The sequence below is a fragment of the Pseudophryne corroboree genome, chromosome 2 (genome assembly GCF_028390025.1).
Source record: "Pseudophryne corroboree isolate aPseCor3 chromosome 2, aPseCor3.hap2, whole genome shotgun sequence".
Lineage (NCBI taxonomy): Eukaryota > Metazoa > Chordata > Amphibia > Anura > Myobatrachidae > Pseudophryne > Pseudophryne corroboree.
In genome coordinates, this window is record NC_086445.1 from 49948257 (window position 1) to 49970932 (window position 22676).

The 22676-nt window shown below is 51.9% G+C and overlaps 1 protein-coding gene across 2 annotated transcripts in view; it reads left to right on the forward strand.

The window, feature by feature from the left end:
- Positions 1–22676, forward strand: part of ACER3 (alkaline ceramidase 3) — a 98105-nt gene that overhangs the window by 13994 nt on the left and 61435 nt on the right. Inside the window, exon 1 of one of the 2 annotated variants that reach the window (XM_063951267.1) lies at positions 10801–11014. The exons of the other annotated variant lie outside the window; for it this stretch is intronic. Within the exon in view, the coding sequence (XP_063807337.1) occupies positions 10912–11014 (103 nt within the window). The 5' untranslated portion in view covers positions 10801–10911. Of the gene's footprint in view, positions 1–10800; positions 11015–22676 lie in introns of those variants that run through there. 2 annotated transcript variants of the gene reach the window in all.

The following is a 22676-nucleotide window of genomic DNA, read 5'->3' on the forward strand; positions in this document are numbered from 1 at the left end:
CGGGTTAACCGAGCCATACGGGAGAATCCGAGTATGCCTCGGACCCGTGTAAAATGGGTGAAGTTCGGGGGGGTTCGGTTTCCGAGGAACCGAACCCGCTCATCACTAACACCAACCTCGTGTAACCAAAAATAACCAGTATCAATACAACTGCAAGGAACAGTCCGCACTGGAATGGGCGCCCAGCATCCTCTACGGACTAGGAGAAAAGGATTTAGCGGTAGGTATTAAAATCCTATTTTCTCTTAAGTCCTAGAGGATGCTGGGGACTCCGAAAGGACCATAGGGTCTATACTAAAGCTCCAGACCGGGCAGGAGAGTGCGGACGACTCTGCAGCACCGATTGAGCAAACATGAGGTCCTCCTCAGCCAGGGTATCAAACTTATAGAACTTAGCAAAAGTGTTTGAACCTGACCAAGTAGCTGCTCGGCAAAGTTGAAGTGCCGAGACCCCTCGGGCAGCCGCCCAAGAAGAGCCCACCTTCCTGGTAGAATGGGCCTTTACTGACTTCGGCAACGGTAGCCCAGCCGAAGAGTGAGCGTGCTGAATCGTATTACAAATCCAGCGTGCAATAGTCTGCTTGGAAGGAGGATTTCCAATCTTGTTGGAAGCATACAGGACAAACAGAGCATCTGTTTTCCTAGTAAGAGCCGTTCTGGCGACATACATTTTTAAAGCTCTTACGACATCAAGAGATTTTGGGACCGCCACAGCCTCCGTAGCCACAGGCACCACAATAGGTTGATTTATGTGAAACGAAGAAACCACCTTCGGCAGAAATTGTTGACGAGTCCTCAATTCCGCTCTATCCACATGAAAAATCAAATATGGGCTTTTGTGAGACAAAGCCGCCAATTCAGACACTCGTCTGGCAGACGCCAAAGCCAAAAGCATGACCACTTTCCAAGTGAGAAACTTCAACTCAACCTTACGCAAAGGTTCAAACCAGTGAGACATAAGAAACTGCAATAGCACTTTGATGGAACCCAATTTCAGGCCTGCATCCACGCCCGCCTGCAAAAAGTGGAGGAAACGACCCAAGTGAAACTCCTCCGCAGGAGCTGCTTTGGTTTACACCACGACACATACTTTCTCCAAATACGGTGATAATGTTTTGCCGTGACCTCCTTCCTAGCCTTAAGGAGAGTGGGGATGACCTCCCTGGGAATACCCTTCCGAGCTAGGATTTGGCGTTCAACTTCCACGCCGTCAAACGCAGCCGCTGTAAGTCCAGAAACACGCAGGGCCCCTGCAGTAACAGGTCCTCTCTCAAAAGAAGCGGCCAAGGATCTTCTACTAGTAATTCCTGAAGATCTGGATACCAGGCCCTCTTGGCCAATCTGGAACGACGAGTATTGCTTGAACCCTTGTTCGTCTTATGATCCTCAACACCTTTGGAATGGGAGGAAGCGGAGGGAACACATACACCGACTGAAACACCCACGGAGTTACCAGGGCGTCCACTGCACAGGCTTGGGGGTCCCTCGACCTGGAACAATACTTCGGAAGCTTCTTGTTGAGGCGAGACGCCATCATGTCTATCTGAGGAATTCCCCAACGCCTTGTCACTTCTGCAAATACCTCTTGATGAAGAGCCCACTTTCCTGGATGGAGATCGTGTCTGCTGAGGAAGTCTGCTTCCCAGTTGTCCACGCCCGGGAGGAAGACTGCTGACAGAGCGCTCACATGCTGTTACGCCCAGCGGAGAATTCTTGTGGCCTCCGCCATTGCCGCCCTGCTCCTTGTTCCGCCTTGGCGGTTTACGTACGCCACCACTGTTATGTTGTCCGACTGGATCAGGACAGGGAGACCCTGAAGAAGGTTCTTCGCTTGCAGGAGGCCGTTGTAAATGGCTCTTAACTCGAGAACATTTATGTGGAGACAAGATTCCTGGCTTGACCATTTTCCCTGGAAATTTCTTCCTTGCGTGACTGCGCCCCAGCCTCGGAGACTTGCATCTGTGGCCAGCAGGACCCAGTGCTGGATTCCAATTCGGCGTCCCTCTAGAAGGTGAGAACCTTGCAGCCACCACAGGAGAGAAATCCTGGCCCTGGAATATAGACTTATTTTCCGGTGCATGTGCAGGTGAGACCCGGACCATTTGTTCAGCAGATTCCACTGAAACACCCGGGCATGAAACCTGCCAAACGGAATGGCTTTGTACGCCGCAACCATCTTCCCTAGCACTCGAGTGCATTGATGAATCGACACTCTTGTCGGCCTCAGAAGCTCCTTGACCATGGTCTGTATTTCCAGAGCTTTGTCCGCCGGAAGAAACACTCTCTGAAGCTCCGTGTCTAAGATCATGCCCAGCAAGGGCAGCCGAGTTGTCGGAATCAACTGAGACTTTGGCAAATTTAGAATCCGACCGTGATATCGCAGAACCGACAGGGAGAGTTCCACATTTTTTAACAACTGTTCCTTTGATCTCGCCTTTATCAGGAGATCGTCCAAGTACGGGATAATTGTGAACCCTTGCTTGCGAAGGAGTACCATCATTTTCACCATTACCTTGGTGAAAACCCTCGGGGCCGTGGAAAGCCCAAACGGCAACGTCTGAAATTGGTAATGACAATCCTGCACCGCGAATCTCAGGAAGGCCTGATGAGGAGGATATATCGGGACGTGTAAGTAAGCATCCTTTATGTCGACTGACGCCATAAAATCCCCCCCTTCTAGGCTGGAGATCACAGCTCGAAGAGATTCCATCTTGAACTTGAAAGTTTTCAAGTATGGATTGATGGATTTTAGGTTCAGAATCGGTCTGACCGAGCCGTCCGGCTTCGGCACGACAAAAAGGCTCCAATAGAACAATTCCCCACGTTGGGACGGGGGAACCGGTACAATGACCCTCTGTTGACACAGCTTTTGTATTGCAGCATTTACTACTACTCTTTCTGAAAGAGAAACTGGTAGGGCCGACTTGAAAAAGCGGCGGGGGGGGGGTAACTCCTGAAACTCCAGTTTGTACCCTTGGGACACTATGTCTAAGACCCAAAGATCCAGGGCCGATTGAAACCAGACCTGACTGAAGAATCGGCCCCCCACCGGCACGGACTCCCGCAGGGTAGCCCCAGCGTCATGCGGCGGACTTGGTAGAGGCGGGGGAGAACTTTTGGTCCTGGGTGCCTGACACGGCAGGCGACCTCTTTCCCCTTCCTCTACCCTTTGAAGCGAGGAAGGACGAGCCCTTACCTCTTTTGTATTTATTAGGCCGAAAGGACTGCATCTGCTGATGGGGCACCTTTTTCTGTTGTGTGGGAACATAAGGAAGAAAAGATGACTTACCCGCAGTAGCGGTAGACACCAGGTCAGCAAGGCCGTCACCAAACAAGACACTACCTTTAAAAGGGAGAGCTTCCATATTCTTCTTGGAGTCGGCATCAGCATTCCATTGATGAATCCACAGCGCCCTCCTGGCCGAGACCGCCATGGCATTGGCTCTTTATCCCAAGAGGCCAACATACCTCGCCGTATCCTTTAGGTAATCTGCAGCATCCTTGATATAAGCAAGAGTCAAAAGAATGTTATCCTTATCAAGGGTATCCATATCAGAAGCCAAATTATCAGCCCACTTAGCAATAGCACTACTTACCCACGCCGACGCCACAGCAGGTCTGAGCAATGCACCAGTATTAACGAAAATGGCCTTCAATGTCGTCTCCAGCTTGCGATCCACCGGATCCTTGAGAGCAGACGTGTCAGGAGACGGAAGCGCCACCTTCTTGGACAATCGGGATAGAGCCTTGTCCACATTGGGAGACGACTCCCATTTCTCCCTGTCGTCAGAGGGGAAAGGATATGCCATAAAAATTCTCTTGGGAATCTGCCACCTTTTGTCAGGCGACTCCCAAGCCTTTCACAAAGAGCGTTCAGTTCATGAGAGGGGGGAAACTTCACCTCAGGCTTTTTCCCTTTAAATAAGCAAATCCTTGTGTCTGGAACAGCAGGTTCCTCAGAGATATGTAAAACATCTTTAATAGCCACAATCATGTACTGAATACTCCTAACTACCCTTGGATGTAAACAGTAGCGGATCTTGCCACGGGCAAGCAGGACTTTTGCCCGGGGCGCCGCCTTCTGGAGGGCGCCGGCGCCATCCGGAGGGCGCCGGCGCTACAGCAAGATCCGCTGCTGATGTGCCCCCCGCTGCCGCTGCCCACTCTGAAGGGAAACTGGAGAGGACCTTTTCTGTAATGATGTGTGGTGCGCGTTGACATAATCGCGCACCGCACAGCAACGGTTCTCTCCACGAAGGGAACTAGACGCGTAGCGTCTAGTTTTCCTTTGTGGAGAGGACATTTGCTGTGCGGTGCGCGATGACGTCATCGCGCACCGCACATCATTTCAGCGGCGCTACTACTGTACAGGGGGCGTAACTGACCACACCCCCTTATGAAGCCACGCCCCTATGGCCACAAAAAGCCCCTGAGCCGGCCCTTAATGTAAAGTAGCCTCATTGAAATCGACATCGGAATCAGAGTCTGTGTCGGTATCTGTATCTGCCATCTGGGTAAATGAACGTTTTTGTGACCCTGAGGGGGTCTGTACCTGAGACAAAGCGTCCTCCACGGATTGTCTCCATGTTTGTGTCTGAGAATCAGATTTATCCAGCCTCTTAGACAATAAAGCCTCATTTGCATTCAGTGTACTCAACATATTCACCCAATCAGCAGTCGGCTGTGCCGACAGAGTCATTCCCAAATCCTTTTCTACGTCCCTGGTAACTTCCTCCGGGGAGGAACACTCAGCCTCAGACGTGTCGACACGAAGTACCGACACACCCACACTCACACCGGCCAAATCAAGGGACAGACCCACAGGGAAGACTGCAGAGAGAAACACAGAGGGAGTATGCCAGCTCACACCTCAGCGCCCATATACTACAAATAAATAATATATGTGATTTGCGCTGTAATATAAAGATAAAAAACACCAAATTGCATGTGCCCCCCCCCCCCCCCCCCCCCCCGTTTTGCTCCCTTGTTACTTGTAAGGAGCTTGGAGGTCCGGGCCAGCGTCTCTGCAGCGGCTGTGGAGAGAGAAAATGGCGCTGGTGAGCTGTGCGGCTAAGCCCCGCCCCTTCCCGGCGCGCTGTAGTCCCGCTCAAATTTGAATTTATTATACTGGCGGGGGTATTGTATACGGTGCCCGGGCACCGAATATGCCTTCTGCCAGTTAAACTGACCCTCAGTAACTGCTGCCCGGCACTCCCCCCCAGCGCCCTGCACCCTGTGAGTGCCGTTGGTGGGAGCATGGAGCGCAGCGCTACCACTGCGCTGTACCGTTACTGAAGTCTTCTGCCGTCTGATGTCTTCTGTTCTTCTAATACTCACCCGGCTTATTTCTTCTGGCTTCTGTGAGGGGGGGTGACGGCGCGGCTCCGGGAACAAGCAGCTAGGCGCACCAAGTGATCAAACCCTCTGGAGCTAATGGTGTCCAGTAGCCTAAGAAGCAGAGCCCTTAACTAAGAAGAAGTAGGTCTGACTACTCTCCCCTCAGTCCCACGATGCAGGGAGCCTGTAGCCAGCAGGTCTCCCTGAAAATAAAAAAGCCTAACATAAGTTTTTTTCCAGAGAAACCCAGTAGAGCTCCCCTAGTGTGTGTCCAGTCACTCCTGGGCACAGAATCTAACTGAGGTCTGGAGGAGGGGCCAGTTCACACCCAGTCAAAGTCTTTTTAGTGTGCCCATGTCTCCTGCGGATACCGTCTATACCCCATGGTCCTTTTGGAGTCCCCAGCATCCTCTAGGACATAAGAGAAATTCATATTGTGATACTTTGTTACAATCATTTTTGCCAGTCGCTGTTGCTATTGCTGTGTATAAGGCCTGGATAGCAGCAGCATGAAACAACCCCTGACGACGAGCAGGTCCAGGTACAGCGCCAATTTTAAAGGTCATTGTGATTATTGCTTAACTAGGTGCTTCATCGTGCCGTACGGGCGCTCTTCACGCCGACGCAAGGGGCTACGCCCCCTTAACCCTTGCATGCCCTTCTGGGGTTCAATATTTGTATTATATGGAGTATTACCTGCATTCCTTTGTTAGTGGTTAAATATTGCACAATGAAAGGGCGTGCGATGGTGAAGGAGGCGCAGCCCCTTGCGACGGCGTGAACAGCACCTGCAGGGCACGATGTACAGAATGTAGCGGGTACGGGGGGGACTGCGGATGGGGGAGGGTGTCTGTAGATGCTGCGGGTGGAGGGGGGGCGGAAGCGGGGGGGCGGGGGGCGGATGGGGAAGGGTCGGAAGGTGCTGCGGGTGGGGGAGGGGCAGAGGAGTGGGGGCTGCAGATGTGGGAGGGGTCCGGAGGCACTGTAGGTGGGGGAGTGGCAGGAATGCCACTGGTGGGAGAGGGGCAGGTGCGGATGGGTGAAGGGTTCCGTAGGTGCTGTGGGACGGGAAGTGGTGGGGGTGCCAGGGGTGGGGTAGGTGGTACGGAGGCACCGTGGGTAGGGGAGGAGCAGGTACGGGTGGTGCGGCGGATGGGGAAGGGGGTCCGGAGGCGCGGCAGGTGCGGGGGTGCCATGGGTGGGGAGGGGTGGGTGTGGGGGGGACTGCAGATGCTGCGGGTGGAGGGGGGCAGGTGTGGGGGGAGACATATATGGGGGGTGGATGGTGGAGGGGGTCTGCAGGTGCTGTGGGTGGTGGAGGGGCGTAGGAGTGGGAGCCACGGGTGGTGTAGGGGGTCTGGAGGCACAGCGTGTGGGGGAGGGGTGGAGTGCCGCATGTGGTGGAGGGGAAGGTGCGGAGGTCTGGTGTATTGAGGAGGGGTCTGGAGGCGCTGCGGGTACTGTACCTGCCAAAAAGGTAGTTGGAGGGCATGCAGTAACAGGGCCAGGACAGGAGTGACAGGGTCAGAACAGGAGTGACGGGGCCAGGACAGGGGTGACAGTGTCAGAACAGGGGTGACGGGGCCAGGACATGGGTGGCGGGGCAAGGACAGGGGTGACGGGGCCAGGACAGGGGCGACGGGGCTAGGACAGAAATGACAGGGACAGGATAGGGGTGACAGGGCCAGGGTAGGGGCGGCAGGACCAGGACAGGGGTGACAGGGCCAGCATAAGGGTGAAAGGGCCAGGATAAGGGTGACAGGGCAAGGCCAGGGGTGACAGACAGATGTGTCTTACCGGAGTCACTGCTGCTGGCTGCTGCTGTTCCACTCCAACCTGTTGGGATCTGCTGCTGATGGAGACTTGGCATGGCTGACTCTCTCAGGCTGGAGTACTGCTTCCTCTGCCCGTCAGCATCCTCAGTGACACACCGCAGACCTCGCGCAGCTGCCGGGCACTGTGGTAAGGGGAGACTGGGAGTGACTGGTTAGCCCCCAGGAGACGCTACGACTGGAGGGAGGAGGGGGTCATAGCATGCACGCGGCGCGGACCTCGGGGCTGCTGGGCACTGTGGTAAGGGGAGACTGGGAGTGACTGGTTAGCTCCCAGGAGACGCTGCGGCTGGAGGGAGGAGGGGGTCGGAGCCTGCAAGCAGCTCGGACTTCTGCAGCGCTACCCGCTGGCTAAAGTGTGTGAAGGAGCTGGGCGCACCTCACTGCGGGCGGCAGCGCTGCAGCTAGCGGTGGGGTTTCCGGGGCTGGAGATTACAGAGGCAGTACGGACACTGCACAGCGGCAGGTGCCCCACAAAACTGCAGCTAAGAAGCGTGGAGTGTGCTAGAAAGTGACGCTCCTCCGCGCCAGAGAGACCCTGCTGAGTATGCTGATGTGGGGGGTCAAGCACACAGTGAGCCGGTGCCCGTCTGTCTGTACGGCATACCCCCTCACACCCCCCCATACCTCCCAACTGCCCCCCCCCCTTAATCCGGCTGTGCTGCCGGAGGGGGTAAAGCACACAGTGAGCCGGTGCCCGTCTGTCTGTACGGCATACCCCCTCACACCCCCCCATACCTCCCAACTGTCTTGGGTTCCGGCAGCAGAGCCGGATTAAGGGGGGGGGGGGGGGGCAGGGGGTATGTACCATGGGCCCCACAGTTTTAGGGGGCCCCCCGGCTGGAGTAGCTCTGTCCCAGCTCAGAAGCTCCCCCGTCCTGCCAGCAACAGCGGCAGCATTGAGCTACAGTCAGCACACGCTGCTGCGTGTTGGCAGGTCTGTGGTGTTGCAGGGAGGCAGCAGTCTCCCTGCTTTCTTCTGCCTCTGCGGGTGTGTAGGGGGCAGCGACCACCCCCTCTGGATTTACCCCTAGCTGAGGGGCCAAAATACCATTAAAAAAAAAATCCCGGAATTTGCCTAAGGGGGCGTGGCCAAGCGGCACGATTAGGCCACACCCCACAGCAGGCACAGCAATGAGATAGGGCTCCCCTGTCTCAAGTGCCCTGGGCCCCCCGGACTCATTATCCGCCCCTGGGGGCATGCCAGCAGCTCACAGAGCACTGGGCATGCCCCCTCACTGACGAAAACGGGGCCCTCCCGTGAAGCCACGCCCCCTTTTCACCACGCGTGTGTCCCTCCTTCTGCCTGAAGAAAGCTGGGAGGTATGCACCCCTGTCTGCCTGAAGAAAGCTGAGAAATATGCACCCCTGTCTGCCTGAAGAAAGCTGAGAAATATGCACCCCTGTCTGCCTGAAGAAAGCTGAGAGATATGCACCCCTGTCTGCCTGAAGAAAAATGGGAGGTATGCACCCCTGTCTGCCTGAAGAAAGCTGGGAGATATGCACCCCTGTCTGCCTGAAGAAAGCTGGGAGGTAAGCACCCCTGTCTGCCTGAAGAAAGCTGGGAGGTATGCACCCCTGTCTGCCTGAAGAAAGCTGGGAGATATGCACCCCTGTCTGCCTGAAGAAAGCTGGGAGATATGCACCCCTGTCTGCCTGAAGAAAGCTGGGAGATATGCACCCCTGTCTGCCTGAAGAAAGCTGGGAGGTAAGCACCCCTGTCTGCCTGAAGAAAGCTGGGAGGTATGCACCCCTGTCTGCCTGAAGAAAGCTGGGAGATATGCACCCCTGCCTGTGCCATGGCCATACTATCTGCTTCTGCTCCTAGTCTCCTATAGATTTGCCCAGATCTGTGACTCATTTGACTATCTCCGCCCAGTGTTGTGACTCCGCCCAGCATTAGCAAATGAGTCACAAAGTCACAGATCTGGGCTATTATATAGGAGATGAGGCATAGTGCAAGGGACATTACTGTGTGGGGCATAACAAGGGGCATTACTGTGTGGGGCATAATATCATACTCTGCAACAATTTACACATAAAAATCGGTACAAATTCGAAAGGGGGGCGTGGCCACAGGTAAAAGGGCTGTGACCACGCCCCTTTTCCTATACTTTCAATGGAGGTTTGGAGAGCCAAAAAATGGTACAAACCATAAAAAAAGGTACAGCTGGAGGGTATGTAATATGGTGCTAGGGGCATTACTGATCGGGTTGGTTCTAAATCGGAGTGGGAGAAGGGATCTTCTGACGTCACTAGGGGAGGAGACACGTCACCGGGGGGGAGGAGCTACACCCGAACAGGGTACCCGAAAAGTACCTTCGAGGGCTCGCTTCGCTCACCACGCTTCGGGCTCGGTGGCTCACCACCTGATTACTAAAGGTAATAGTTGGTGGCGTGGATAGTAGAGGAACTATCCCGCTGGCCTCGCTCCTCCCCCTTTTGCCTTGGCTCCTCCCCCTGACGTAAAAGGTCCCTTAGTCCACTTGAATCTAGCATCTACCTTACTGATTGGGGGCATAATGTGGTTAAGGTAGTATTTTCCTGCAAGACCACACCCATTTAAGCAAGACCACGACTGCTTCAGCAAGGTCACACCCCTTTTTCTGGGGCATGGGGGGAGCTGCGCTATTTATTTATTTTTTTAGTTCGCATTGGGAGCCAAACTGACTAGAAAACAACCCTGCCTACAAAATCCTGTGATCAGGCCTTCTTCATTCCATATAGTTATCCACCGTCTTGGCAAAATAACAAACTACTGGGCCATGACGAACAGCGACGGGGTCACTCGCAGTCACTGTCCGTTGAAATAGCTGAGAGTGGTGCGGCAATGCTCTCAGCCAATCAGCATGCTCCTTTGATTTCAATGGACAGTGACCTTGAGTAAGAGGGTACACACAGCACAATACCAGTTCAATGTGTATAAAATAACATTGACAAGGTGGAGGGGTAAAGGATGCTGTGTAAACTTTTGGGTCTCAAAATTGGGGTGATGGGTGACAGACTGGGAGCACCCCAACATCTCAGGGGACTACAAGTAGAACATTTCCCCATTGCTCTTACTGTGTGGACGACCTAGAGGCACCATTTACAGTTAGCGATGCAGCAAGGGGGGGTTTCCAGTGCCTCTGCCATTAGCCATAATATTGGGGTATTCCTCTCATGGGTAGGCCTAGGTACAGTATATCACTGACACTGGGGTAACATAAAGATTACTGTCCAACAGGGGTCTATGTATTAAGAATTGGAGAGAGATAAAGTGGAGATAAAGTACCAGCTAATCAGCTCCTGTCATTATTCCCACACAGCCTGTAACATTGCAGTTAGGAGCTGATTGGCTGGTACTTTATCTTTCTCCATGGATTGATACATCTCCCCCAGACCCCCATATCACAGATCAGCCAGCCAGGGTCCCACACTCTCCCCGAGTGACCCGTATGTGTGTGCACGCCTTGCCCCTGCCCCGCCCCTCGGCTTGTGACAGTGAGTGAGAGCGGCGATAGCCCCGCCCTCTCTTTTGTCACCTCACGTGAATAACGAGAGCCACCCTCCCACAGTGCCCCGCCCACACTGCCCTGCACCAAAGCCCCGCCCCCTCGTCACCAGCGGCGTAATCGCCGCCACTAGTGCAGTGACCGGATTGGCTTCCGGCGTTGGAGGGGGTGTGGCCTGAGCTGGCCCCTCCTCTCATTCCTCTTACCGGCCGGTGGTGTCGGCGGCGGCGGTGACTGGCAGCGGAGTGATGGCGCCGGCGCTGGACAGGCCCGGGTACTGGGGACCCCCGACCTCCACCCTGGAGTGGTGCGAGGAGAACTACGCAGTGTCCTTCTACATCGCCGAGTTCTGTGAGTACCGGGCGCCGCCTGTCACTGCCCCCTCCCAGCATGAGTTCTGCCCCCGGACTGGCCTCTGACTGTATGGCTGCCCTCACCTGTGCTGAGTCCCCTATCCATTAACTAGTTCCCCGTAGGTGAGGGAGGTCCAGGAGCAGCAGAGCATGGTGTCCACCCAGGGATGGGTCATGTTGAGAGGTATCCGTTACATACCAGGCTGCCAGAGTGCCTCATGCCTCCCACTATACACCATGCCTCCTGCTGCCAGTGTTCCTCATGCCTCCCACTATACACCATGCCTCCTGCTGCCAGTGTACCTCATGCCTCCCACTATACACCATGCCTCCTGCTGCCAGTGTGCCCTATGCCTCACACTATATAGCATGCCTCCTGCTGCCAGTGTGCCCTGTGCCTCACACTATACAGCATGCCTCCTGCTGCCAGTGGAACACCTGTGCCTCACACTATACACGATGCCTCATGTTGCTGCCAGTGCCTCACACTATGCCTCTTGCTGCTAGTGTGCCCTGTCTCTCATTGTACACCATGCCTCCTGCTGCCGCTGCCAGTGGCACACCTGTGCCTCACACTATACCTCCTTCTGTCAGTGTGCCCTGTGCCTCACACTATACACCATGCTTGCTGCTGCCAGTGGCATACCTGTGCCTCACACTATGCCTCCTGCTGCCAGTGTGCCCTGTGCCTCACACTATACACCATGCCTGCTGCCGCCAGTGGCATACCTGTGCCTCACACTATGCCTCCTGCTGCCAGTGTGCCCTGTGCCTCACACTATACACCATGCTGCTGCCAGTGCCCCCCCCCCCCCCCCGTGCCTCCTGCCCTGTGCCTGCTAGTGAAACCATGCCTCCTGCTTACCAGTATGCCCAGTGCCTCCTGCTGCTAGTGTTTCCATAGTGTATTACTATTCTGCACATTGCATAGTGACCTGTGTGGTTCTGTAGCTGGGTGCCAGGCGGTACCCTTGGACTTTTAGCAGGGTGCAGTGCTGCTGCCTGGGCACAGGGTTTCTCCTATTGCTGCACCTCTCCTGCCTGCCTGTACGAGTGCTCAGACCCAGCGCTGCTCCGTCTGGTGCCTCCTGTCCTGCCTGGTGGCCGGAGAGGTCACTTATAGAGGAATGAGCCATGTCCCTTCCTAATGACGACATTACAGCGAGCCTCCTGTAGCCACAGAAACCTCCATTAAGCAGATCTTTCTGCAGGATCTTCCCCAGGCTCATTCCGGCAGCGATAAGAGCCTGTAGTATCAGCGCTGCTCCTGCAAGTCATTCCTGCTGCCTTCTCACGTGCTTACCCAATATCGGCCTCCATTGTCCTGAGCTACTGAGCTGGTGTTTGATCAGGGCTCCCAATCTCTCCGTACTGTCTATCCTGTCCTATAGCTTCTTAAACTCCCGCATGGATAGGATTCAGGTGTTCCTTTATCAGCCATAGCATGTAGTGTAGATAGCCTTTATATTTGTCTTGCTGCTAAGGAAATCTCCCGACGCTGCCCTCTTAAGTTCTCCCGATCGGCATCCCTATTAATTTTAATGTCTGTGTTCCGCCCTTCCTTAGATATGACTTGATTATATATCCGCTTATTACTGCGCTGAGTCATATGCAGGCAAAAACTGGATTGTTTGTACTTAATGTGCTCCCGGTTCATTTCTTTGCACAGGTTGCCTTTATAATAAAGCGTTGCGTCTCCACCTGAGCAGGCGGTGGGGGGATTGGTGGTATTGTAAGCCTGCGCCAAAGAAATGCGCAGTCACTGACCAGGTAGCTGCTGTCGCTGCTTTCTGAACCGGTCCTAAAGATGTGTCGGAGGTCTTGGCTGTCTGTGGATGTGAAAGGAGGTTACACTAACAGTGTTGCAATGGAAAATGTTGTTGTACATCAACGCGTTTTACTTTTGAGTCGTGACAAATGTTTGATCTCTGAGGTTTTGTGGCTCTTTCAGGGATCACTTCGCCCTCAACGCGGTTGTAAATGTAATTACATTTCTGGTGCAGTGTGCCCGTGGCTATGTTTATTTTGACTGATGTGCTGTATGCAGGCCACCGGCTAAACGTAGGGATAGCCTGATGCCAATTTGTCATGGCATTGTTGCCTCGCAACGTTATGGTTAAAGGACTATGAGCTCCTTTCTGACCAGGGCACTAAATTAACTTTTTTTTGTGTGTGTGTTACAGAATTTACACGGTAAGCGCTGCTGGGACAGGGGCTGCTGTAACGGTTTAAACAATATTCTGTGTAAAACACAGTCCGGTATGTTTACACTATATAAATTATCATCCATTATTGATATGGCGCTGCAAGGGTTCATCAGCGCCTTACACAGTACATAAGAGCAACCGAGGCAAGAAAAAAGTATGGAACATAATACTCGCAGAAGCAGCTCCGGCTGAACCCAGAGGTTTGGTGCAGCTGTTGGTGATGGGGAGAAGATGATGCTGTCAGTGAGGGAAGGAAAAGCACACGAGGGAGGAGGGCCCTGCTCGTTACAGTCTAGATGGGAGTGGCAGACAGGGGGGACGCAGCCGTGTGGTAGGATGGGAGCTGGAAGGCATTAATAAAGAAGGGAGATTTGAGAGCCTGTATGAAGCCCATGAAGGGTAATAATAGTTAAGGGCGTTGTACAAAAGACCTAAAAGAATCAGGTGGTGTTATCCGTTATATGTAGCTTGTAGTATAGCGTGGTGTCTTCACTATGTGTTGCGCGGAAATTAGTCGCCGGTTGGCTATTACAGACCCCGTTCCTCTATAGAACAGTCCCTATGTTATCACTGTTTCCTCCACCAGTAATCTCCTTATTCCGATCACCTCATCTTTATCCTGATCAGTCCAGATTCAGCTGATCATTGTTACTATAGGCAGGATGCATCACTTGGCTGTAACGCCTTGTAGGAGTTCTATATAACAGGAATATCCCACCCGTGCAATGCTGTCTTGTACGACCGGAAATAAGAATGCATAGAACGTCTGTCTTATAAACCCCATATTATGCAATGTAGAGCAAATCTTATCCGAAGTACTGGGATTTATTGGCATGTGGAAATGTTTACATCCCGTACCCCTTACACCATCATCACTATCGGACTGTCCGGCTCCCGCTCCTGTAGACTTTTCCTCTAACCAGGTGGTACTATAGTGTTCTAAATGTGGCTGTCAAGTGGCATCTCATGCCCCAACGTAGAGTGTGCGCCAAGCGTCTGAGAATCGCTAGACTGCCCCCTTGCACATAAATCCCTACGTTGCTGCGGTGATGGTAGGCACGGGCACTCAAGCTGCGTGCCGCCTGCCGCCTTTCCCCCATAGGTGTTTGGCCCAAATGGAGTAGGATCTGATTTGCCCCTGCCACATTACATCAAGAGAGCTGCTAGCTTTAAAGCGCCAATTAGTTTTCTCTCCGCATGTGCCTTCCCTTTTCTTACTTACACTATCTTATACTCCATACTCCCTGTCATGGCACCTGACCCCTGGTGTTCTATACCTGTCCTATATTGTCTTGTTCTGCAGTACGGATGGTGTAATGGATTAGCATTACTGCCTCACAGCACTGAGGTCATGGGTTCAACTCCCACCATGGCCCTAACTGTGTGGAGTTTGTATATTCTCCCCTTACTTGCATGGGTTTCCTCCGGGTACTCCGGTTTCCTCCCACATTCCAAAAATATGCTGGTAGGTTAATTGGATCCCAACAAAAATTAACCCTAGTATGAATGTGTGTGCGTGTACATGTGGTAGGGAATATAGAGTGTAAGCTCCACTGGGGCAGGGACTGATGTGAATGGGCAAATAGTCTCTGTAAAGCGCTGCGGAATATGTGTGCGCTATAGAAATAACTGATAATAAATAACTAAGTGCTGTTTTCTTGTTTGCTCATTTGATTATGTACTGTGTAATGGGCGCTGCGGAACCCTTGTTGCGCCATATAAATAAAGGAGGATAATGTGAAATCAGGTTGGTTTTGCATCAAAACTAATTTGTGCTTTAAATATAGCGGCTGTCTCGATGGTAGTGGGTGATTGTAGCACGCTAGACTTGTATAGAAATATATAGTTTTTTACAAACCTGAATCATTTTTTTTTTCCCCCCGAAGTCTGTGAAACTGGTGCACATACAGTATTAAAGGTCCAGCACTTGTTTAACGTTCCACCTTACCCGTGTCTGTTTATAAGGAATGTCTGTGCTCCAGCCGGCGCTGCGCAGGAATGCAGGCTGCCGCCGCGCACTGTATGCAGCCCTGATCCCACACTAAATGACCTTTCTGTAGCTTGGGCTGTCTCAGCATTGGCGAGACATGGAGAGAGAATAGATTTCTGGTTCTGCTACAGAATACCGGTGCTGTAAGTCATTTACAGACTAATGTGGAAGCCAGATACCGGAGAGTAGTAGTGTGGAGCAATTATAGCGCTGGTTCAGCATACATACTGAACTAATAACATGATGGGAATAATGCATCACAGGCGGCAGTACTGTGGCTGTTCCATTTCCAGGATCTAGTGTTCACTCTAGGCTGTTTTAGCAGGGCGCCGCGCCCTGCCCGTTTTTTAGCAGGCAAAACCCGACCTGCCCCTTTTGCGGCGCCCTGCTAGAACAGCCGCCCGCTTCCTGCCCTCCCGGCGTGTATAGATGCCATGCGCGTGGCATCCATTCACGCATTGGGAGAGGGCTGGGGGAAGCCCAGCACCGACGGAGGTGCTGTGCACGCCCCCAACAGTGACGTCGCCGGCCACAGGCGCTCTCTATAGTAGCGTTTGTGGGCCGCCCCTAAAATGACGTAGGCATGGCCACGGCCCCTAATTTGTGTGGCCGTGCCCCCGTTTCGGGCCGCGCGCGCACATGTGCCCCCGGAGTCCGGCACCCTGCCCCTTTTCACTCCTAGAGTGAACACTAAGGATCTCCGACGCTCACGCCAGGTAGACCCTGATTTATTTGGGTATCTGACCTCTGCTGTTCTGCTAGAGTGGCTCTTTATAAGTATATAGTCTCAAATAACAGATTCCCAGAATATGTGGTAAATGCGATGGGGTGTAGTTATGTGACCGGCGGTCACAATTCCTCCCCCTACATCCTGCCGGGACTATTCCCACTCGTATACCCTACTCATAGAATGTAAGCTTTTGAAGCTGCTTATGTATTTACTGTTGTCTCTAAAGTGATTGGATTACTTCCATTGTCCATCAATCCGGATGACCTCTGCAGTGACGCCGGCGTTAGCGCTCCGATTCTGGTAAAAGTCGACATTACAGCTAAAATATAGTTTTAGTATACATCCTACTGGGTCACAGAGAATGTTTTTTCATCTCACCCAGGGTAATACTACGCAGCGCGCCCAAGATGGCTGCCTCTCCTGGTACATGTGATGGTGGAATACACAACCCTTGGATGTTGTTACCCAAAATGCCTACAGCAGTCCTGCAATATGCTTACTGTGTGCTCAAGGTTTTCTTTTTATGTTTGTTTGACTTGTCTATTGCTGTATTACTTACATCCTCTGTATTATGTGCATTGTTTTTGATGACTGTAAAGCGCCTTGAGTCTTGTTGGAGAGAGAGCGCTATGTAAATAAAATTATTATTATTAAAATAAAGGCAAATCTGGATGAGTAGAAGCAACGTTGAGATTCTCATGTGTTTTAGGAGAGTTATCTTTTACGCTGATCAGTGTTCCATGTTTTTCCCAGGTACGGAGACTATGGGGGTTATTCAAAGTTGTTAGCAAACCAAAAAAATTAGCAATTGGGCACAAAACCATGGCCCTCATTCCGAGTTGATCGCTCGCTAGCTATTTTTTGCAGTGCTGCGATGAGATAGTCGCCGCCTATGGGGGAGTGTATTTTCAGTTTCTGAGTAGCTCTGGACTTACTCAGCCGCTGCGATCACTTCAGTCTTTTTGGTCCCGGAATTGAGGTCAGATACCCGCCCTGCAAACGCTTGGACACGCCTGCGTTTTTCCAAACACTCCCAGAAAACGGTCAGTTGCCACCCATAAACGCCCTCTTCCTGTCAATCTCCTTGCGATCAGCTGTGCGAATGGATTCTTTGTTAAATCCGTCGCCCAGCACCGACCCGCTTTGTACTCATACGACGCACCTGCGCATTGCATGCGCAGTTTTGCTGAGTTTTGACCTGATCGCAGTGCTGCAAAAAATAGCTAGCGTGCGATCAGGTCGGAATGAACCCCCCCATGTGCACTGCAGGTGGGGCAGATATAACATGTGCAGAGTTAGATTTGGGTGGGTTACTTTGTTTCTGTGCAGGGTAAATACTGGCTGCATTATTTTTAAACTGCAATTTAGGTTTCAGTTTGAACACACCACACCCAAATCCTAACTCTCTCTGCACATGTTATATCCGCCCCACCTCCAGTGCACATGGTTTTGCCCAATTGCTAACTTTTTTGGTTTCCTTACAACTCTGAATTGACCCCCTATATCTGATGGATTGTGATTGTCATTGATAGCAGTGTGGAGACAGCAGACCGAAACCATGTGTGTTGTAACATCATGCTTATCTGATTACTATGACTTCATATTTGACATACAGACGTGTCCTCATACACCAGCCTCAATACCCCATACAAGACGGCCACGCAGAGCGGCGTAACGTAGCATTTCTTTTGTTAAACGTGCATTTTATTTGCACCGAAGGTGCGGCGATACACCAGGGACGCCGGGCTGCGACTTTAACAGCACAAGAATTTGGTTAAATATATCGATGAAGCACAATGGAACTTGGCTTAAGAAAAAGCCACAGCTGCTGCATCATAGCACTTCTGGAGGAATTCAGTTGTTTCTTCCTGCGGTGGCCACTAGATGGCATCCACTGGCGCCGTTCAATTGTTGTAGTGCAGTTCTTGGTATCTATTCTCATTCCAGATGTGTACGGCTGCAGTGTCGTGTTGTACTATAACTGTTAGGCGCCGGGGTCCGCTCGGCCGTGCGGCCCGGCGCCTAGCAACCAGGGACGCCGGGCGCGTTCAGCCGCCGGCTCCCTGGCAACGCTGAGACGCCGGGCGCACGGAGCCGCCTCTGGCCTTAGCAACGGGGACGCCACGTGCAGCCGCGTTCCCCGTTGCTGGGTCTATCCTCATTGCCCTGATTATGTGCTGGCCGTGCAGCATGCAAGCTGCACGGCATTTCTTTTGATTGTCCTGTCTGGATCTTGATTGGAGGATGCCTGAATAAAGGCATCCTCAGGACTTCCTACAGACGCCGGTGATAGTTTCCTGTTTGCCTTGTCTGCTGCAGAGAGTTCCCAGTCCCGGTCTATTCGGTTGTTCCTGTCCTCAGAGATCCTGTACTCGGAAGTTACCATCTGTTCCTGGAGTCTGACCGAGCACCTTTAACATCTGGTGGTGTTCGTGAGTCGCGGCGCAGCCGTGTGTTGCGGCTTGTCCGCTACTGTTTATTATTTTGTTTATATTGTGTTCTGGAGTTTTGCGGAGGATTCCGCTTCCACAGATCCACTCTGGTGTCCAGCGGTGCCGGATAGGAGTGTCGGATCAGTGGATCTTTGGTTGTCCTTTTCCCTGGCGGCTAGTCCGCACATACCTTTTGGTTTAGTTAGTCAGCTTGTAACCCCTGGCCGTGTTGCTTAGTCAGAGGGCCCCTTGTTATCACCCTGTCTCGGACTTCCCCTTGTCTCCCATTAAGACCTGCGGGGGCATCGGGGTTGGGCAGACATAATCCGCCCTTCGAACGCGGCTGCCATGGGCTCAAGCAACCATAGTCTCGCAGGGGATTTCTGATAACACGGGCGAGACAACGGAGTTAGGGCGCCAGGGGTTACTAGGCCTTCCAGCTCCCACAACCAGCTTATTTTCCTGAACTCGGATCCCTGTCATAAGATCTCCTCCGGTCTGGAGTTCAGGAATCATAACAATAACTAGTGTGACGTGATGCTCCGTATGACATATTACCTGTGTCTGTACATGGGAATGGTGACTTTATGTTGTGTTCTTGTGTAGCTCTCATAGCAGTGTATAACATTCACAATCTCCTTGTGAATACAGAGGGGGCAATTTCATTGTTTTTGGGCACATGTAAGTAACTGGGCACCCGACGGGCGATATTTAATTGTTCTGGTTTAAATGGGTTTAGCCACTTTATGCATCTAAAGTATTGGGCGCACTGGTGAAATGACTGGCCACCTAAAAGTCAGACTTTGGATGGGCTTCTGTTTGCCAACTCAGGAGGGTGTGAGCAGAAATAGTGGGCATCTACAGAACTTGGGCACATCGGCATAGTAATTGAATAGCTACAGTACAGTCGGGCCTCCATTAGTGTTACCATTGGACAGAGGGAAGTTTGCAGATGTGACTGGGAACGCTGAGCCAGCATCGATGGTATTGGCAGATTATTACTGCAGGCAGTCGGTGTTCCAGGTCTCCTCCCAGCACAAGTATTGGAGGAGTGGAAGTGAGTTGTGGTCAGTTATTAATCCGGATGGTCGGGGTGGAGCAGCGTGTCATGCCAGCTGCAGTGGGTGATTAGATACACATCACAAGCCTTACTACCGTCCATGTGTGCTGTCATATCGCAGCCAGCATGGGGTGACTGGTCTGACGAAGACTGACGCCCGGTAATTGGCTGTTGCTGCTTAGATGTGCGCCAATAACGGATGTACTCCTGTAGCACAGCAAGCAAGGCTGTATTCTGCTCACTGACCTCTTTCTCCTCCTTCAGAGCAGAATAATACTTTTATTCTCCTGGTCATTGCAGTCTCTCCGCTTGGCAGTATCAGACCTCAATCCCGGATCCTTGCCTCTGTGTGACAGGGTCTAACAGGTATCAACACTGTTTCACACCAGGAGGTCAGATCTGGGATTTAGGTGGGACGTAGTATAAGATATACAGGATGGAGGCCGATGGCATCCCTATAATAGTCATCACAGTACAGTGTATTATGGTGGTCATTCCGAGTTGATGGCTAGCTGCTTTCTTTCGCTGTGCAGCGATCAGGCAAAAATACGGCACTTCTGCGCATGCGTAAGCGGCGCAATGCGCACGCGCATCGTACTATTACAACGAACATTGTCGTTTCACACAAGGTCTAGCGAAGCTTTTCAGTCGCACTGCTGGCCGCAGAGTGATTGACAGGAAAGGGGCGTTTCTGGGTGTCAACTGACCGGATTCAGGGAGTGTTCGGAAAAACGTAGGCGTGCCAGGAAAAATGCAGGTGTGGCTGGCCGAACGCAGGGCGTGTTCGTGACATCAAAACAGGAACTGAACAGTCTGAAGTGATCACAAGCGCTGAGTAGGTCTGGAGCTACCCTGAAACTGCACAAAAATATTTTGTAGGCGCTCTGCGATCCTTTCATTCTCACTTCTGAAAAGCTAAAATACACTCCCAGTGGGCGGCGGCATAGCGTTTGCACGGCTGCTAAAAACTGCTAGCGAGCGAACAACTCAGAATGACCACCTATATTTTTAAACTGCAAGTTCGGCTGCTGGATCTGTTCCTACACACTGGGGATTGGCTAGATGGAAAGAGGCGATGGAGAACCAGGCGACTGGAGCTTATATTCAGAGTGCTTTTGATCACACCCTTGACTCGCGTACAGTTATATGAAACCATTTCTGACCAGCCCAAGGCATGGCACCCCGGCGGTGATACCTGCAGAATGACTGCGGATTGCGGCAACGTTTTATTTTCATGCACGTTGGTTATAGACCTTAGTAACCGTGTGTCTCATAATCGCAGCCCTGAGACGCACTATCAGCCAGCATATGCAGCTTTTCCTGAAAATCCAGCTTGATATAATTAGCATGATCCAAGCCGAGATATGGTTAGAGTTGTGACCTCCGTCGACCAGTGTATGTATATGTGTAATATTACAGAAAGACAGGGGATCCTCTGCAATCACCTGAGACCTTATCTGTGTCCTCACCAGAAGTACTGTATGGGCGATATTCTATTGGTGTGCGCGCCCAATCTCTCGCCTACAGTGAATTTAATAGTTTTCGCTGTGATCGCGCCCATAGAGGTCTGGTTTAGCTGCATAAAGCCGCTAAACCGGGCCAAAGTGCGGGGTGTGATCGTGAAAAGTGCCGTTTAGGAGCCCAAACTGGTCACTTTTCACGCATTCCAGCTCGCCTCCCTGGGGGGGGGGGGGGGGACGACGACACGCCCCCCTTCCCCGTACAAGTGCGGCCTAGCTATGTGTACGTTGCGCAGCCTAGCTATGTGTACGTTGCGCAGCCGCCGCAGCAATGGTCCGGACACGCCTGCGTTGTCCGAACCGCGCCCCCCCCCCCCCCCCCCCCCCAATGGCGTACTAAGGGGGGGTCTCATCATCATAGACCAGGGATTCGCAGCCTCTGTCCTCAAGGCCTACCAACTGTCCAGGTATTAAGCATAGCCATACTTGAACACAGGTGACTTAATTAGTACATCAGTTATTTCAATTTATCTGTGCTCAAGTATGAATATAATAAAAATGTGGACTGTTAGTGCTATATATATATATATATATATATAATGGGTTTTTTTGCACTACATGACATCACTTTTAATACGACCCAGCCTGCGGCACGGTAATCTTGCTCTACGGCTGCATTGTCATAAATGCATGGAAGGTCTTAAGTGACCTTAAAAGATTAAATTCACCTTTGTGGGCGTATTCTGCAAATGTATACTTTAAGCAAATAGGCATGTAATGAAACAAAGGCTGCGCTTTTCCTACAGGAACAAATCTCGGCTGAAAGGTTGACGCAACAGCCGCTACATAAAGATCTGAGCCACGCCAGGGGAAAATGACTTCATGTGACCAAACCTTAATTGTACCTGTAATTCTGGGATAATTGCAGACAGCACAAGGCCAATGAACCGTCCCGTGTCACTGATTTTTATTTGTGTGCTTTCCCTTTGTGCGGTGTGTGTAAACGACTGGGCGAGGACAGGCACGGCTGCCGCTATAGCAGTAGGAGCCGCCTGCGGTCGTACTGCACGGCAAGTTGCAGTATTGACTTTCCAGGAATATTTGATGATGATCCAAATGAATGCGCTCCGTCTCTTGTGTTGCCCTTGTAAGCCTCGGGCTGTTTGCCTAGGTATACTTCACTTGTCACTTGACTCAAGTGTGAACGCCACAGTTTAAAGTGGAATTGTCGCTGTGGGTATCCGGGTGAAAGAGACATTAAATTGTCGGGTTCACACCAGCTGGTCTACAGGGTCAAAAAGTGGACATGCAAATAGTCGACACATTGATTTCCAGTATTATTAGAGGTTAGGGTTATTGTTAAGCATTTGGGGGAGGATTAGGGTTAGCCTGCCGGAAAAGACGTTTAGGATTAGCGATTTGGCGAGGGTTAGTTTGCAGAAGAGGATGGACCTTTTTACCCCGTCGACCTTAGTCCATGTCGATCAGTAGTATTCCTTCCAACTTCAACTAATTGCATACGCATCCCGCTAGTCTGTCATTTCCAAAATAATATTTTTTTAATCCTTCTTCCTTGGTTCAGTCGCTTTTTATAAAAAGCCAGTCACAGTCCAGACACATGAGAGGAAAGAGACAGACTCATCAGGCGTTCCGGTGGTAGAAAAAGAAAGATGGCCTCTGCTGTGCACTTATGGCGGTTTTATGTGGGGGTGACTAGTGCACTTGAAGTTACGATTTGCAGCCTAAGCGGAACCCGTTTGCCGCTGTGAGTTTTTGCTCTG